Source organism: Oncorhynchus mykiss, chromosome 13, assembly GCF_013265735.2.
Source record: "Oncorhynchus mykiss isolate Arlee chromosome 13, USDA_OmykA_1.1, whole genome shotgun sequence".
NCBI lineage: Eukaryota > Metazoa > Chordata > Actinopteri > Salmoniformes > Salmonidae > Oncorhynchus > Oncorhynchus mykiss.
The window spans coordinates 30,039,839-30,059,135 of NC_048577.1; the positions used below are offsets into that span (position 1 = coordinate 30,039,839).

Sequence of the window (19,297 nt, forward strand, 5' to 3'; positions counted from 1 at the left end):
CACACGAGAAATAAGAAATACACAAAGTAATGAAGTAAGCATACGGTACTATATACAGGAATTAATTTAAATGTTAGTTCCAATACCATATTTACATGTGCAGGTATACTGGAGTGATGGGGGTAGATCTGTATAGGGGTAATGTGACTAGGCAACAGGATATAAAATAAACAGAGTAGTAGCAGCTTGTATGTGAGTGGGTGTGTAGGGTCAGTATAAATGTATGTGCATATTATGTGAGTGAGAAAATGATGGGAGTGTGTGTGTGTTGGAGTGACAGTGAGTATGCAATGGTTTCAAGTGATCCTCCTCATCAAGCGATCTTTTTCATTCTATCGTTTAAACAATTATTGCTCTCGGTTTAGCCAGATTAGATCCAGATCTTGGGCAGGCGCGATGATTATCGAAAACAAACCCGAAGTACGTCATTAGCTATCCATTGCGCCTGTGCAATTCTTGTACCAACAACTGCAACCGACCAGTCATAACAATCGTCCAAAGAAATCATTTTGACCAAAGCCTAACTGGTCATTAAAGCCAGCCTGTGCGTGGAATCTTGGTTTTCTCGATAACTTAACAAAAAGCTAAATAGTCTGGAGACATGTTTTGGAAATTATAAATTCATGGAGGATAACACAGTTATCAATATCCACCCTGTCGAAGATTCGGTGAAAATGGGTGATTATGCACCGAAGAGTTTTTTTTCCCCAAAAATATAGGGAATGGTTCAACTGGCCGAAAAGGACGAACAGTATCGCAGTTCCCGAAACGTGAAGTGACACATGAATCCCTAAATTGGATACTAGCTAGCCAGCTACGCCACTGTCCACAGATCGTTGATCACTACTGCCAACCAGTTTCCAATTCGGATCGATCGGCTATGGCTAGTAACATCACCAGCCCGGCTGCAAACTAGCGTGCTAAATTAGCAAGGCTACCGTTCGTTTGTTGCCATCAACGTCAGCTCAGAACTTGGAATAATGTCAATTTGACAACGCAACGCAAGCTTGCTAGTTAGCGTTTGAAGTATATTTGGTTTCGTGAATTTTGGCTTTTTTAAAACTCGGTGCCCGAAAGAGCAAGCCTGCTAGTTAACGATAGCTCCTTGCTTCGGCAGCTGCAGACGGCTAGCTAGCAGCGATCAACATCTGTACACTGCCGATGCGATGGTCGCATTGTTAACTGTTTTGGTAGAGGAATGCTCATTGGGTGGATATTCTGAGGCAGCGGGCCGCACAGAATATTGCACCTCTCAGTTCCAACCACGGGCCATGCTACATACTGTATTGATGTGAAGAGTGGCCGTGAACACACATCGCTCGCTGGCTGCAAGATAGCGCACGACGACGAACAGCTGAAGCTATGCAAGCGGCCCAGGTTCAGTACGACTTTTTCAGCGAGGAGAACGCACCGAAATGGCGGGGGCTGTTGGTACCCTCCCTGAACAAGGTAGGCTAGGACGTTGGCAGGTGCCAAGCGAACTAACTAGACGGCGAGGGTATGCATTACAAGCAACGTAGCTATTATTAGCTAGTCAGCTAACGTTAATTAGCTAACTCAAACGGTGTTGTCTTGTAGGAATTGATGTTTTTTGCAACACACATTTGATGATGCCATGTCAAAACACAACATGTTGCCCGTGACGCATGGTTTGGTTGGTCAAATCACATTTTATTGGCTGCATACACATATTTAGCAGATGTTATTGCGGGTGTAGCGAAATGCTTGTGTGTGCTAATAGTTGTTAGCTTCCCCCCCCCGCTCATTATTGGGGTGCACCCGTGGGGACTCGGTGCTTCTATGTGACAGACACACACACAGCCCTATGTTTGACTTAACTTTTTTGTGTTTGATTCCCATACCTAAACTCGAATGTCACTAGTTCCCTATGCACTACACCATTCCTACACCTGTCTCCTTTTATTTGTATCTGCTATCTCAGCGTCACTGCATGCACATCTTGCCCACCGTGTCAGTTTGAGTGTGGTGGCACTGGCAGCTTCTGTGGGGGAGGACGCTGTCACACTCACAGAACGTTGCCCCCCCTCGGCAAAACGGCATCACTTTTTCCTAAACTAAGGGGTCCATAGCAACGTTCAAACTGGGCCCTCAATTTCAGACAATAAATAAACGATTGCTACCAGCAACCCTGCATATTGTAGTAGTAATCATCATGAGAAATGCTAGAGTAGTCATACGTGTCTTTTTATATTGTTGTTGTGATGCTCTGCTTGCCTGCTTCCACATGTATTTTTAAAGAGAAATTAGGTTTTGAAACATTACATACTTGGGTCACAGCCCATCAAGATTGATGCAGCAACTTTTTTCAAGTAGATTCTGACTGTCTCGATATTTTGGGACACCCTCATCTAGTCTCATAAAGGTGCTGGCCATGTTTTGGGCGCTTTACCGACTCGCTGCTGAGTGAAATTGATGTTTTTGATCAAACAAACGCATATCAGCCTTCGGGATGGTTTGAAATGACATGTCTGATGTGGGCAAATTTTAGTGACACACCACATATGTTACCTTGGTCTACACAGAGTGAACAATGACTAGAACCTCTCTAGATTGCGTGTGTTGGCAAATAGAGGCCTATAACTGGCGTGAGGTGATCAGGGTGGGGTTTTTCAGCAAGATGCTGCAAGCAGGGGAATGCCGAGTCAGTGAACTTCACTGCACAGCTCTCAAGTGAGATGTTACAATGACAGTTAAGCAAATCGTAAAATGTTTAAAAAAAATGTTCTTTACATTTTTTTTGTTCACCCCAGTGCTTTCTCAAGATGAGTATTGTTTATGACTAGCATATATTTAGTTCACGACAGCTTCGGCCAAGCCCAAGTTGTTTTTCACTGTAAAGTGCTTAGCTAAAACCACTCCAGACTGACCGATTTAGGCCTTAAAAGTATTAGGCCTATATAATGGTAGTGGTCAAGATAAGCAGCCCAATTTACAATGGGAGTTTGACGTGAAGGGGTAGGCCCCGCGTAAGCCCCACTGTGTCATATTGGGCCAGAGGTAGTGATCAGGAGAAGAGAATGATAAGAAGAACTGGGAGAATCAGAACAGTACTGAAACAGTAGGTTAATAATTCTGAAACTGAATTCTAGCCTACTGAAAAAACATCCTAATGGACCAGCTAGGACTGAATGATGTAATGCTACAGTGTACCATTTGATATGAATCTGGAAATGACCTTTGACATGCATCGGTTAATCTTTTAGCTAACACTGCAGAAACAGTACACTGTTCATTATGTTGAGAAGTTGGTCTTATGTGGGAGATTGAATGAACTGTGGAGGAATGCTGCAGAGAAACAGTTCAAGTCTTTGCTCGAGTTCCCACTGTTGGACGACGGGCACATGTGGCATCCCAACGAGGGGGGATGGCCTCTGCATTCCTGTTGTGTGTAGACTGGCAAGGGCCGGCAAATGCTAAAGTGCCATGATGCCGTTGCAATGTAACGCCACAGGCATGGCAGGAATGTAGCCCAATGCATGAGGTCAGAGCAAGTCAGCCCTCGCAGAGAGCGGGAGTGAGAGACAACAGAGGGGAGGTTATAGCCCCAGTGGGTCGCATTAAGGAATTTTTTTGCGACAAGCTTTTACCCCATTTCTTCTCCACCAAACCACGCCCCTCGGATCCCTCAAGTGTTGCTTTCCCCGCTCAAGCTGTGTCAACAAGTCTAGGAGAGGTTATGGAAGACTTCAAAAGAGCCCCATGGCAAGACCAGCTTTTCCGCATTGAGCCGTTCAATGTGGACACACCGTCTGTTAACCTTATTGATTTAGCCATTGGCCTCTCGGCTTTAAAAAAATTGTTACATTTGTCTGGAACGTGCTGACACAGGGAACTGAGAGGATTCGAAAATGTGCATGCGCTCCAGTGGATGAGCATTGTTTAGGTTTCTGCTGTGGAATGAAATAGGGAAATCGGGATTGTTTTGTCATGCCATTTTTTTAAATGTATATTTCCTCCTTGGTTCACTGCTCAAGACATTTTGGCCAGCTTTGCCAAAGCCAAAATGCCACGTTTGTCAGCCCTGCCATGAGAGGCTTTGTCAAGAGCAAGCCCTCATTTTAGCCTCACCACACATTTCCAATGGAGTGAGTTTGCAAAGTCTTTCAAGTTCTCTGGAATTTTTAATAATTTCTTCATTTTGTGGGCAAAGTTGTGGTCAGGTTTTTCAAAAAGCCAGCTGTAGTCTGTAGAATATTCCCGAATATTCTCCTAGCCCTGCTAAATATCAATGGACATAATCTTAAATTGGAGATGGAAAATGTCACACCAACTCAGCCATATGTACTTACATAGACTTTTCACATTACAATAGCATTTACAGTGCCTTGCGAAAGTATTCGGCCCTCTTGAACTTTGTGACCTTTTGCCACATTTCAGGCTTCAAACATAAAGATATAAAACTGTATTTTTTTGTGAAGAATCAACAACAAGTGGGACACAATCATGAAGTGGAACGACATTTATTGGATATTTCAAACTTTTTTAACAAATCAAAAACTGAAAAATTGGACGTGCAAAATTATTCAGCCCCTTTACTTTCGGTGCAGCAAACTCTCTCCAGAAGTTCAGTGAGGATCTCTGAATGATCCAATGTTGACCTAAATGACTAATGGTGATAAATACAATCCACCTGTGTGTAATCAAGTCTCCGTATAAATGCACCTGCACTGTGATAGTCTCAGAGGTCCGTTAAAAGCGCAGAGAGCATCATGAAGAACAAGGAACACACCAGGCAGGTCCGAGATACTGTTGTGAAGAAGTTTAAAGCCGGATTTGGATACAAAAAGATTTCCCAAGCTTTAAACATCCCAAGGAGCACTGTGCAAGCGATAATATTGAAATGGAAGGAGTATCAGACCACTGCAAATCTACCAAGACCTGGCCGTCCCTCTAAACTTTCAGCTCATACAAGGAGAAGGCTGATCAGAGATGCAGCCAAGAGGCCCATGATCACTCTGGATGAACTGCAGAGATCTACAGCTGAGGTGGGAGACTCTGTCCATAGGACAACAATCAGTCGTATATTGCACAAATCTGGCCTTTATGGAAGAGTGGCAAGAAGAAAGCCATTTCTTAAAGATATCCATAAAAAGTGTGGTTTAAAGTTTGCGACAAGACACCTGGGAGGCACACCAAACATGTGGAAGAAGGTGCTCTGGTCAGATGAAACCAAAATTGAACTTTTTGGCAACAATGCAAAACGTTATGTTTGGCGTAAAAGCAACACAGCCGAACACACCATCCCCACTGTCAAACATGGTGGTGGCAGCATCATGGTTTGGGCCTGCTTTTCTTCAGCGGGGACAGGGAAGATGGTTAAAATTGATGGGAAGATGGATGGAGCCAAATACAGGACCATTCTGGAAGAAAACCTGATGGAGTCTGCAAAAGACCTGAGACTGGGACGGAGATTTGTCTTCCAACAAGACAATGATCCAAAACATAAAGCAAAATCTACAATGGAATGGTTAAAAAATAAACATATCCAGGTGTTAGAATGGCCAAGTCAAAGTCCAGACCTGAATCCAATCGAGAATCTGTGGAAAGAACTGAAAACTGCTGTTCACAAATGCTCTCCATCCAACCTCACTGAGCTCGAGCTGTTTTGCAAGGAGGAATGGGAAAACATTTCAGTCTCTCGATGTGCAAAACTGATAGAGACATACCCCAAGCGACTTACAGCTGTAATCGCAGCAAAAGGTGGCGCTACAAAGTATTAACTTAAGGGGGCTGAATAATTTTGCACGCCCAATTTCAGTTTTTTTGTTAAATAAAGTTTGAAATATCCAATAAATGTCGTTCCACTTCATGATTGTGTCCCACTTGTTGTTGATTCTTCACAAAAAAATACAGTTTTATATCTTTATGTTTGAAGCCTGAAATGTGGCAAAAGGTCGCAAAGTTCAAGGGGGCCGAATACTTTCGCAAGGCACTGTACATCCACACATGCTGCATCTTGTGCCTCTACTCTTTGACGATAATCAATCAAATGAATCACTTTAGCATCTGCAATAATCACAATTTTCAAGCGCAGACAATTTTCCATAAACAGTGTGCCCCATTTTCCTCTTTCTTTTGTTCTCCTAGTCTGTTTGCTAGGGATGTAGTGATTCACCGGTACGCATCGGTCCCCGATTCAAACATCCGCATTGGTCTGCGGACCCAAAACCGATCCAAATGTAGCTTGCATCAGTCAGAAAATTGATTTTAAACTTTACGAATCACCCGTTCACAATTTTTTGGGGAGTCGTATTACATTATTTCTACCTTCTGAAAGTATCAAATCTTTTGACAACTGATGCGTCCTCTCCTTCAGTGTGGAACTGTTTGTAACTGTTAAGTCATTGATCTACAAGTCATTTTGCATGCCGAACAACCCCAGACAACACCAGTAGCCTAGACAAACTGCGCACTGTGCTCAGCTTTGGGCACTGACCAACGTGGGGTAGGCAGCCTGTTCCTGATATTGCACATCTGCTCAGTCTACCTTCAGCATTCAAATTGTAAAATTGCTTGCGTAATATTAGGTTGTTACTGAACTAATAAAGCCTATGTGTTTGCTGGGTAATTTATCTATGGCTGGTTGAAACTTGAAATCGGCCGACCTCTATTTTTCATAACGATTACATTGCACTCCACCAGAAGACTGTGTGGCAGACTTGACCACCTGTTACACGAGTGCAGCAAGGAGCAAAGGTAAGTTGCTAGCTAGCATTAAACTTATAAAAAACAATCAATCTTAACATAATCACTAGTTAACTACACATGGTTGATGACATTACTAGTTTAACTAACTAGCTTGTCCCGTGTTGCATATAATCAATGCAGTGCCTGTTAATTTAGAATTTAATCACAGCCTACTTCGCCAAACGGGTGATGATTTAACAAAAGCACAATCGTTGCACCAATGTGTACCTAACCATAAACATCAATGCCTTTCTTGAAATCAATACACAAGTATATTTAAAAAAAAACTTACTTATACCTTTAAGTTAATTTTTAGTTTAAAAAATGCTTGTCAGCAGGCAATATTAACTAGGGAAATTGTGTCACTTCTCTTGAGTTCAGTGCAAGCCGAGTCGGGGTATATGCAGCAGTTTGGCCAACCAGGCTCATTGTCAACTGTGGAGACCAGTTCTTCCTAACAAAGACCGTAATTAATTTGCCAGAATTGTACATAGTTATGACATTGAAGGTTGTGCAACGTAACAGCAATATTTAGACGTCGGGATGGCGCCCGTTAGATAAAATGGTTCCGTATTTCACTGAAAGAATAAACGTGTTGTTTTCAAAATGATAGTTTCCAGATTTGGCCATATTAATCCCCTAAGGCTTGTATTTCTGTGTGTTTATTATAATTAAGTCTATGATTTGATAGAGCAGTCTGACTGAGCAGTGGTAGGTAGCAGCAGGCTCGTAAGCATTCATTCAAACTTTCCTGCATTTGCCAGCAGCTCTTCGCAATGTTTGAAGCACAGCGCTGTTTATGACTTCAAGCCTATCAACTCCCGAGATTAGGCAGGCAATACTATAGTGCCCATAAGAACATCCAATAGTCAAAGGTTAGCTTTTTTACGTGGCACATATTGCACTTATACTTTGTTTTTGAAATTGAACAGTGAACACAAATTGAACATGTTTCATTATTTATTTGAGACTAATTTGATTTTATGTATTTTATGTTCATTCAGTATTGTTGTAATTGTCATTAATATATATATATATATATATATATATTTATAAATCTCAGATTAATCGGTATTAGCTTTTTTTGGTCCTCCAATAATCGGTATCTGCGTTGACAAATCATTATCGGTCGACCTCTAGTTGAAAATTGGGAAAAGTAAGCTACCGGAGACAGCTCTCATCTGGAAATACTTGCCGAACCGGGCATAAAATTGATTTTATTTTGATTGTTGAGGTTTTACTATCAGCAATAGTTTTTGTAGTTTTGCTTTAAACAATCTCTATGGTTATTTTATATATAAAAATGGTAACGTTTGATAATTTCATAACGAGGACAGCAATCATTTTTGCGAGGCCCACTGTGTGGTCGAAGCAAGAGGGGAAGAAAATGTCACACTGTAAAAACTTCAAAATGGTCAAAACCATTAGATTTTGAGATGGGGTGAAATCCAAAGTATTGCTATATTATTCATTGGCTGTCATAGCTCATTTGTAAATGATAAATATTGATACACTACTAGCTCAAACACTTAGTTTTCTAAAATGACAAGTTAATTAGTGGGTGGTGGCAATTTTAGAAGGGGGGGGACAAAAAACAGGCTCCATTGCCCCACCCCTCAGATCTGATAGTGGTAATGGGGTTGTAGATGCCTAGTCTCCCTTATTGCTCAGCTCAGGTGCCTACATAGTACACCATAGACATGCATCCTTTACACACACACACACATAAATCAACTCAGACAGATCCAGCTCAGGGAGGCCCAGCTTATGAATTCCATCAGCAGATTTGAATTTAGAATGGAAAATGAATGTGCTTTCATTCTCCAATCGAATTGAATCGTTTCAAACTAAAACGTATCATTGCTGTATGGGAAAGATGCACATCTCTACTATTTGCATGTGGTGCTGTGCAGGCCCACACTGGCTGGGGTTCCTGGGAATGAAATTCCTGGCATTGCTTTGAGTTAGTCTAGCATGCAGGAACCAGGGCCTTCTCTCCACCACACCCACCTGCCTGTGATGGGCAGCTCCAGCCCGGATTCCTTCTGCTCTTGTCCCCCTTTCTCTAAACCCTTAGCCCCTTCTCACATGTTTTGCACAGACCTTACAGGTCCTGGACAGGTGAAAGCATTATGGTGCTATTGAAGATCTAGGTTGCAGATTAGGAGATCTGTCTGGTCCCTTCAGTTCTGCTAAGACTATTGAGAAAAGGGTTTATGGGCAAGGGTTGGAGACCGGAATTGAGCTGAGATTGAGGGAGAAGCACCTGGGTACACCGGCTTGGTTGTCATCGGCAACCTCTGGGACAAGAGTGACACAGGATCATGTCAAGCGGTCATGTGGGGCTAGGGCTCACAAGGCCACTTTGCACATCTGAAGTCAATTCACTTGAGCTTGAATTATCAACAAACTTGATTCACATGATCAGCAGCTTACTCTGGATGTGAGACTCCCATACTACCTTCAAGAACCTCACTCAGTCCTCTCATAACTTGGGGTTGGAGAGTGACCTTGGATTTGCAACCAATTCAATTATACTCTTTACTTGACATTATCTATCAGAGGACCACACTGCTCTACTACACATGTCTGGATGTGAGGACACAGAAAGGCTGGAAGAACCTTTTTAAAACATACAATACATGTTGAGTTGAAGTCCACCGTAGACATTGTTTCTGTGGGGGAGCATTGATTTAGTTGGAATAATGAGCCTTTCTTCCAATTTTTCTAGGAGCTTCCCATAAACCTATCCTCCATATATATTATCTTGTGTGTGTCCAGATTTTATTTGCAACTCATTTATTCAGATTATTATTATTACCCTATTACAATGGGTTTTAATAGTTTTCACTTTCTAGTTTATTTCTCATTTGCCTTACAAGGAGGCAGAACAAAGGAAGAAGACTAAAACGGTCTAAAGAATTGCAGCATGCAATGTATTCCAGCATACAGGTCCTCTACAAGCAGAGCTTTCTTGTCAATCTCCCTGTTTTTTCCCCCATCGGCAATCATGATGTGGCCTAACATGAGCCTTGTCAGGCTAGGCTACATCTTTTACATTATCTCAGGACCTCCTGTTAGACCTTGATCTTTCCCCACTCAAAAAACACTTCTGAAAGCACCTACGTGTATGCCCACGACAGATGAATACCTCTGCATTCCGACGCGAGGTGAGAAAGCTAGGTAGGTGTGTGTCAGTGGTCGTTGCAGTGTAGGATGAGGGAGGATGATCTTTGTTTATGAGCATTGCCTTCTTTCTATTACAGCATATTGGATGACTCATTCATGTTACATTGAGCTGAGTGAATGGAACATCAATAGTTTTAGGCTAATACCCAAATTTACCCTGTACCCGTCATGAGGTTGCTACAACCTAGCCTCTGAATGAAAGTTTACAACGTAGGTGCACCGGTAGAGAGAATTTTGAGTAATCAAGGTGCGACAGTGACACATTCAGTACTACCTTACACACTCTTGCCTGCATGTAGCTGATCTAGGGTATAATCATTCGTCCAACAGCTACAAATTAGTTTCTATTGTACAAATTCAGGTATGTTTATCCCGGTTCTGTTTTCTTCTGTTTTTAAGAAATGTTTTTCAACAGAATCGGCGGGAAGAATACACCCCTGATCACACGCAGACACAGTTCACTTTCATAGCAGCCACATAAAAACAGCATGCTCACTTTGCTCGTTGTGTTTATAATTCCTTCTCGCAACTATCTACGTCACATATGTCAGAGTCAAGGCCCGCGGGCCACATCCGGCCCGCAAGAAGGTTTTTTACGGCCCCTGGGATGATCTTGATTTATTATTAGAACCGGCCCGCAGCAAGCCGGCAGCCCGCAGATCTTTTACACGCACCAATACTACATTTCCCACAATGCAAAGGTGACGCACCGAGCAGTAGGCTGCTTCATTTCAATATTTATTGGCACAGCAGTCGTCAGCATCACAGTAAAATTAACTTTCAGATACCCATCAAAAATGGCAAAACGGAAGGTGGATACTGAGAACCGGGGGTTTCAAACAAGGTGGGAGTCGGAGTATATGTTCACGAAGGTAGCTGGAAAACCTGTGTGTCTTCTGTGTGGAGAAAGTGTGGCGGTACTGAAAGAGTATAATCTGAGACGACATTATGAAACGAAACACGCGGACAAAAACAAGAATATGGACATGGAACAAAGGCTACAAAAGGCAGAGGAATTAAAACGAGGCCTCAAATCTCGACAGGCTCTGTTCAAAAAAGCCAAATCACAAGGCCAGGCTGCTGTCAAGGCCAGTTTTATTTTGGCAGAAGAGATCGCTAAATCAGCCCGGCCATTTACGGAGGGGGATTTCATCAAAAACTGCATGATTAAAGTTTGTGACGAAGTTTGCCCAGAAAAAAGGCAACTCTTTTTAAATGTGAGTCTGAGCAGAAACACCATTGCCGAGAGAGTAGACCAGTTGTCCATCAATCTAAAAGAGCAGCTTGTGAAAAAGGGAAAAGATTTTATTGCATATTCCTTGGCTGTGGATGAGAGCACCGACATTTCTGACATTGCCCAGTTGTCAATTTTCATCCGCGGAGTGGACTCCAACCTAAGCGTGACAGAGGAGTTTTTGGCTTTACGTCCTATGCATGGCACAACTACGGGGCATGATTTGTATGAAGAGGTGTCAAGATGTGTAAATGAGATGGAGCTGCCTTGGGAAAAACTCGTGGGTTTGACAACCGACGGAGCACCTGCGATGTGTGGACACAGGAGCGGACTGGTGGCGAAGATACGGGAAAAGATGCAAGAGGAAAACGCGACAGGTGAGCTGACAGCTTATCATTGTATCATACACCAGGAAGCGTTGTGCGGTAAAGCCTTGAAAATGGAGCATGTAATGAGCATCATCACGCGCACAGTTAACTTTATCAGAGCCAAAGGTTTGAATCACCGCCAGTTCAAGGCATTTCTGACGGAGTTAGAAACGGAGCATGGTGATTTGCCTTATCACACAGAGGTGCGATGGCTAAGCCAGGGAAAGGTGCTTCAAAGATGTTTCGAGCTTCGTGAGGAGATTTGTCTGTTCTTGGACAGCAAAGGGAAAGACACAACACAACTCCGAGACGAAATGTTTCTGTGTGAAATGGCTTTTCTGTGTGACATTATGAGTCATCTGAATGCAATAAACTTGCAGCTGCAGGGTCGGGATCGTGTCATCTCTGATATGTACAGTACAGTGAAGGCATTTAAAACCAAACTGACTCTGTGGGAGACGCAGATGCGGAAAGAAAATTTGAGCCACTTTCCCAGCTGCCAGACCATGAAAGAGAAGCTCTCTACCAGTGCGTTCCCGAGCACACAGTTGGCTGATAAAATAGGTATGCTTGCCGCTGACTTTCGACGCCGATTTGCTGACTTTGAAGCACAAAAAAGCAGGTTGGAACTGCTCGGTAACCCATTTGCTGTTGACGTGGAAAGCTCACCACCAAACCTCCAAATGGAGTTGATTGACCTCCAATGCAATGATGCACTGAGGGCAAAATATGCGGCAGTGGGTGCTGCGGAGTTCGCCCGTTTCCTCCCCGGCACAATGCCCCAGCTGCGCATCCAGGCTGCTCAAACGTTGTCTATGTTTGGCAGCACATACCTGTGTGAACAACTGTTTTCTTTGATGAACCTGAACAAAACATCACACAGAAGTCGACTTACTGCTGAACACCTCCACTCAATTCTGAGGATTTCTTCAGCTCAGAGCCTTACCCCGAACATTGATGAACTTGTGGAAAAGATGGGACACCACCAAGTATCACCCTCAACCTCAAACAAGTGAACATTACTGTGCAATCACATATTTAGAGTTTTTACTCAGTTCAAGTTTAAAAGTTAAAATTTAATATTTGTTTTCACTGCATGTTACTTCTCCTTAAACAAAGTGTTGTTTTTGATTAATAGATTTTTGCACTTTATTTTTTTGTATTTCAATCCAATTATATTTTAAAAATATTTCAGTTGAGTGGATGATAGAAAATTGCTATTATTGTTTTTTCTTTGAAGTAAATTTAGCCCACTTTTGCTAAAATAGAAAATATAGTCTACTGATGGTGCCTTGAATACCGGTTTCTTTCATTTAATGTTCATGTTATGGGGATATTTATATAAAGGAAATTTGTCTTTTGTGTCTGTTGAAAATTAAAGATTACTGACAGAGCCATAAGAAAATATTGCTTTATTTATCTGATCATATTGTAATATATTTGTTAGGTTTTCAGTAGGTTCAATTAGGTTCACTAGACTATATGCGTCATTTAAAAATTTTTCAATGAACATTCGAACAGTCTGGCCCTCGTCTTGTAGCTGATTTTTTTATTTGGCCCTCCGTCCATTTGACTTTGACACCCCTGATCTACGTGCTTTCCTCCTATCGCTGTTCCTGTCGATTGTGGACTTCAGTGCACAACACATCAGCTGTCTGACCAGGCAAAATAATCTTTCCAAGCCAAACCTTCATATCATGACCGCCGGCCGATATACACAGCCTACATCGTTGTCCCGCATAATCAATATAGCTACTAGAACTAACGAGTTAGTAAACCGGCTGCAATAACGCAGTACAGTGTACGGTCAGAAAGCAGTTTAGCATTTACAGCGGTGGGACCCGGTGGCAATAAATTAATAAAACCAAAAGCTTACCTTGACTTGGAAGAGTTCCAGTGTTGGATAGCCAACTAGCTAACATGGCATCCCTCTCTGTTTAAGAAGGCTAAACTAGATAGCTGCGTTCGATAGCTAAGTGAAAGTTTAAAAAAACATACAACCATATATCACACTCTCGCTTCTCATTAATTTTGGAAGAAAACTGTCTTTCTCACTCTGAGTCAACTACTCACCACATTTTATGCAGTGCTAGCTAGCTGTAGCTTATGGTTTCAGTACTAGAGTCATTCTCTGATTCTTTCTTTGGGTGGACAACCATGTCAGTTCATGCTGCAAGAGCTCTGATGGGTTGGAGGATGCCCTCAGGAAGTTGTCATAATTACTGTGTAAGTTACTGTACTGAAGTCAATGTACCCAGAGGAGGACAAAAGCTAGCTGTCCTCCGGCTACACCGTGGTGCTACCCTACAGAGTGCTGCTGAGGCTACTGAAGACCTTCATTGCAAAACAGTGTGTTTTAATCAATTGTTTGGTGACGTGAATATATTTATAACTTTTTTATGTTTCACCATTTATATTAAATTCACTGAGGAGGATGGTCCTCCCCTTCCTCTGAGTAGCCTCCACTGTGTGTGTGTGTGTAATGGAGGCATGTTGATCTTTTACATTCAGGCTTTTATCACTGCCACCTCTTTTATCCTTCTCTCTTACTCCATCCTCAGTTCCTCAGCCCACTCTGTCTCAAACTCCCTCTCTCTCTTACTCTCTCCCATTTAACTCTCCGTCCCTTTCTGCCTCTGAAGTGCTGCCAAGTTGAGTCGAGACCATACCCCCTCAAAGAGGAGGGAAGTAGAGACGCTCAGAACTTGCTTAGTCATGCTCTGATAGGATGCCTTGGCTAGCGATGCGAACTGACGAGACAGTGTCAGTGCTGTGTTCTCGTCATGCTGTCGTCGCTGGGCTCAGTCAGTTACCAGTGACAGCTTTAGAGGCAGTAGTCCCACTCCACGGGCTTCAACCCGCAAACGTATGCTTATTCCAACCTAAACTAAAGTAGCCTAAATGTATAATTTTTCCCTAATGTATTTGACCCATTACCAGTGAAGATTGAAGTCTTGTACCAACTCAATGGATGATGGTTAGGAGATGTAGGACCAAAAGGTAGTAATGTGAGCAATGTGTCTTCATGGTTATGTTCTTAGTGACTGCGATAAACCTTCATCACTGGTCATCTCTTTTTCTAGCCATGTTTGTCACTGTTTGAGTGACTGCATGAAGTGGGCACAAGTTCGGCAGTAAGTCAACACAAAATTAGTTTGGGCAAATGAGCACTTAAATAGCAATTTCATGCTTGAAAAATATGAATTGACTTGGAAAATGGCTTTCATCAATATTCATGTAGCCTATATCTAGTGTTTGATTTTAAAGCCAACCATGGGCTGTGTTTAAGGAGTTTGGGTCTATGTTATGATGGGCGTGTTCTGCAAGAACTCCTCATGTAGGTCTTTCTATACATTAACTTGTGACTGTTATGATTGAGTGCACTTGACTGGAATGCTGATAGGCCTATCCAGAGTAAGAATGTATTTGAGTAGGCTAGATACTGGTGAACACGGCACTCAGAATTTGCATCAGTTAGGCCTAATACTAGTCGGCTGAATTGCTATTTGCAAATGCATATCTAGAGTGCAGCTCTAAAGGGGAGCCACACTACAAGCCTATTTGTCTTTTTTGTTCTTAACATTATATTCGACTGCATGCTATCCAACCAAAAGTATCTCTGAGAGTGTGAAGTCTAGCCTACTTTCAGCAAAATGTTGACTATTGTATTCTGTCTGTTTTTGAGTGGTCCAAATGAGAAATCACATTTTTTTTCATATTTTTTTTCTTCCCACAAAGGGTATTTTCACACAGTCTTTTTTTAACATGAACTCCGGGTAAAAAATAAGGAAAATCACTCTGTTCTCTTTGTATTCACACTGCCCTCGCCTTTGATTGAGGACTCAAACTCTTTTGCCAGTTCACTTCACCTATTTTGTGTTCCGAGTCCTCTTTGTATTCACATTTGCTATGTTTAGAAAGGATCCAAGAGCTTTTTCCAGCATTCCCTCAATGCACTCTGGGTTTTTACAAAGTGCAGGACAAGCCATTCCATCTGAATTTATCGGACAGCTAGATTGGAAAGCTTTAGAGATTCAGACACATTTTCGGGAATGTTCAGGTCAGCAGAACTTTGACCATTGACCTCTATGGTACATAGCAGCAGTGGTGGAAAAAGTACTCAATTGTCATACTTGAGTAAAAGTAAAGATACATTTAATAGAAAAACACTCAAGTAAAAGTCAGTGACCCAGTAAAATACTACTTGAGCAATTTAAAAAAAAAAAAAAAATATATATATATATATATATATATATATATATATATATATATATATATATATATATATATATATATATATATATATATATATACGTAAGTATCAAAAGTAATGTACCTAAGTATTAAAAATAAAAGTATGAATAATTTCAAATTCCTTATAAAGCAAACCAGACGGCACCATTTAAAAAAAAAAAAACAATTTTTTGTTGACTTACGGACAGCCAGGAGCACACTCCAACATCCATAATTTACAAACAAAGCATGTATGTTTAGTGAGTCCGCAAGGTCAGAGACGGTAGGTAGATGTTTTTGAGATCTGAAAGTCATATTCCTATTAACTTCCAGTGAAGTAAGTGCGACTTTGTCATAGTGCTGCGTCATATCTGTCGGATTCTGCCTGCTTGAACACCAATAACTCCGATACACATTAAATCACCCAAGGGTATCGGTAGAACATCACTCAGAGATGCACCAAAACAGTATAACATTCAAAATCGGTTGAACCTTTCCTTTAAGTATTTTACACTAATGGCTACATACATTTTGGAAGCTAATAGATTACAATTGTCTAATATTTTAACAAAATACAATCAGAAGATACTATTTACATGTCAATATTATTGGTAACAGAATAAATAGCAGAATAATAACTGCAGATTAAATAATGCTGTTATTGAAAATTGTATACCGAATGTAGGCTACTGCCCCTTTTTAAGAGCTTGAATTTATTTTGTTCTCCATGTTTTGATTTTCACCATATGTTGCCTTCTCACACTATTCAAACCCCACAATTGAATAAACAGTGTATGAAGCTATCTTAGCCTATAGATCACATATTGCAAACAAATACCAGTTACTAGAACCATTCAACGCTGGTCTGACCAATCGGAATTCATGCTTCAAGATTGTTTTGATCACCCGGACTGGGATATGTTCCGGTCAGCCTCAGAGAACAACATCGATCTATACGCTGACTCAGTGAGTGAGTTTATAAGGAAGTGCATTGGAGATGTTGTTCCCACTGTTCCTATTAAAACTTACCCTAACCAGGTGGCTTTCGCAAAACTGAAAACGCGAACCACCGCATTTAACCATGGAAAGAGATCTGGGAATATGGCTGAATATAAATGGTGTAGTTATTCCCTCTGCAAGGCAATCAAACAAGCGACATGCCAGTAAAGGGACAAAGTGGAGTCGCAATTCAACAGCTCAGACACGAGACATATGTTGCAGGGTCTACAGAAAATTACGGAATACAAAAAGAGAACCAGCCAAGTCAAGGACACCGTCACTCTTCCAGACAAACTAAACACCTTCTCTGCCCGCTTTGAGGATAATACTTTGCCACCGTCGCAGCCCACAAACAAGGACTGCCTTCTACCTGCCCTCCATGATACCTACAGCACCTGATGTCACAGGAAGGCCAAAAAGATCATCAAGGACAACAACCACCCGAGCCACTGCCTGTTCACACCGCTACCAACCCAGAAGGCGAGGTCAGTACAGGTGCATCAAAGCTGAGACCGAGTGACTGAAAAACAGCTTCTATCTCAAGGCCGTCAGACTGCTAAACAGCAATCACTAACTCAGAGAGGCTGCTGCCTACATTGAGACTCAATCACTGGCCACTTTAATAAATGGATCACGAGTCACTTTACACCATGCCACTTTTAAATAATGCCAATTTAATGTTTAAATATCTTACATTACTTATCATATGTGTATATACTGTATTTTATACCATCTATTGCACCTTGCCTATGCCGCTCGGCCATCGCTCATCCATATATATTTTGTACATATTCTCATTCATCCCTTTTTAGATTTGTGTGTATTCGGTAGTTGTTGGGGTATTGTTAGATATTACTGCACTGTCGGAACTAGAAGCACAAGCATTTCGCTACACTCGCATTATCATCTGTTAACCATGTGTATGTTACCAATAAAATGTTATTTGATTTAATCTCAACAAAACCTCCACACATTTTGGAATTTCTGTGCATCCTTAACAATCGCTAATCAGTTTCCAAACATGCACTTAGTTTTTTTATGTGAACCTGCACATCTTCTGTAACACTTGACTTTACTCCCTGTGCCATAACAAGTTATGACACGGTCAAAACCATGTCATATCTCATAACCGCTGACATAACTTGTCATAATATAACATAATATGGTCATAACACTGTCATGACCCATATATTTACACCTGTTGTGACATATATTGCGTTATTTTATGGCTTTTTATAACACCTACTTAAGTGTCAAAACCCAATTTTATCCAAATAAGTTTTTTCTCTGAAGTTTTCTTTCTACTCCTATGTAGGTGTCATAACAGCCATAAAATAACACAATGTGTTATGTCAGGTGTTACGCCATGACATGGTTATGACTGTGTAATAACGTGTTATGACCGTGTAACGTTATGTTATGACGCTGGGTGTCAAGTAAAGTGTTACCTCATCTTCTCTCTTTTGTGGCACCAATGTGAGGGCTTATGGCAGGGGAAACGCTGTTGCAGTAGTCTAGTGTGTGGTGCGGAAATTCAAGCAAACCGAATTCGGACCACCTCTCACAATGGTCTCAATTTGGTTTGCTTTTGGGGCTCTTTTAAGGGGTCGTGAGTTCTTTTGGAGTGTTCATACTGTACAAAAAAATTAAGCGAACTGCACTGAGTTCACACACATTGACTGACTGAAAAGGGACTAAGTGTGAAAACACTCAAACTATATTACACTAGAAAATGTCTTTCCAGTTGCTACTCAAGGTTTTTAACAGTTTGATTGTTTTTTTTAAACATAGACGTCACTTCAACGTCTAGTTTAGATTGACATTTTATTGAGTTGTCAACTAACGTGTAATCAACAAACATTTGAACTGTGTAATTGGATTTAGGTTCAAAAGTGGGTGAAAAACTTAGAAAATGTCTCAATTCCTATATGTTGATGACTTTTTGCAAATTCAATCAGTTTTCCACGTTGATTCTATTCCATGGAAACACCATTGAGTCAACCAGTTTGGGCCCAGCGGCAATCTATACTGAACTAGTAGCCTCGCCTCATCTCTCTTAGTTTCTGTGTAAAGGTGCTGAGCCAGATGCACCCCAAGCTTTTTAACAGTTTATAAAAAATATATATGATAATCAACTCAACCTATACTGAACTCATACATGTTTACCACATTCTACCGATCCAATCTTTTTTAACAGTAGATTTTTTTTAAATTGACTCATACTGAACTAATGCACATCTCTGTCTCTGTGAAGGTGCTGAGCCAGGTGCATCCCAAGCTGTCGTCCCAGGAGGATGCGCTGCAGTACATCGAGGAGCTGATCTTGCTGCTGCTCAGCATGCTCTGCCAGGCACAGCCACGCAGCGTGCAAGACGTGGAGGTGAAGATCTCCGTCAACCTTGTTGACCCCTTTTTTACAGAGTATAAACAGAGGGGGTTTTGTACACTTCCAAAGCAATAAAGGGAGCTTTGGACAAAAAGGTCCAATACATAGAGAAAAAGGGAATGTGTGCGTGTTGTTTTGCCTTCAAATGTGATATTTTACTAAAGCTTAGGCCCAGGTGAT

At 41.4% G+C, this 19,297-nt stretch overlaps 1 protein-coding gene across 5 annotated transcripts in view; it reads left to right on the top strand.

The window, feature by feature from the left end:
- The first annotated feature begins 434 nt into the window (after positions 1-434).
- LOC110486079 (son of sevenless homolog 1) overlaps positions 435-19,297 on the top strand; it is an 81,812-nt gene continuing 62,949 nt past the window's right edge. For all 5 annotated transcript variants that reach the window (XM_036940731.1, XM_036940732.1, XM_036940733.1 and 2 more), the window contains exons 1-2: positions 435-1,449; positions 18,986-19,111. In XM_036940731.1, coding sequence (XP_036796626.1) covers positions 1,363-1,449; positions 18,986-19,111 — 213 coding nt within the window. In that variant the 5' untranslated portion in view covers positions 435-1,362. The remainder of the gene's footprint in view (positions 1,450-18,985; positions 19,112-19,297) is intronic.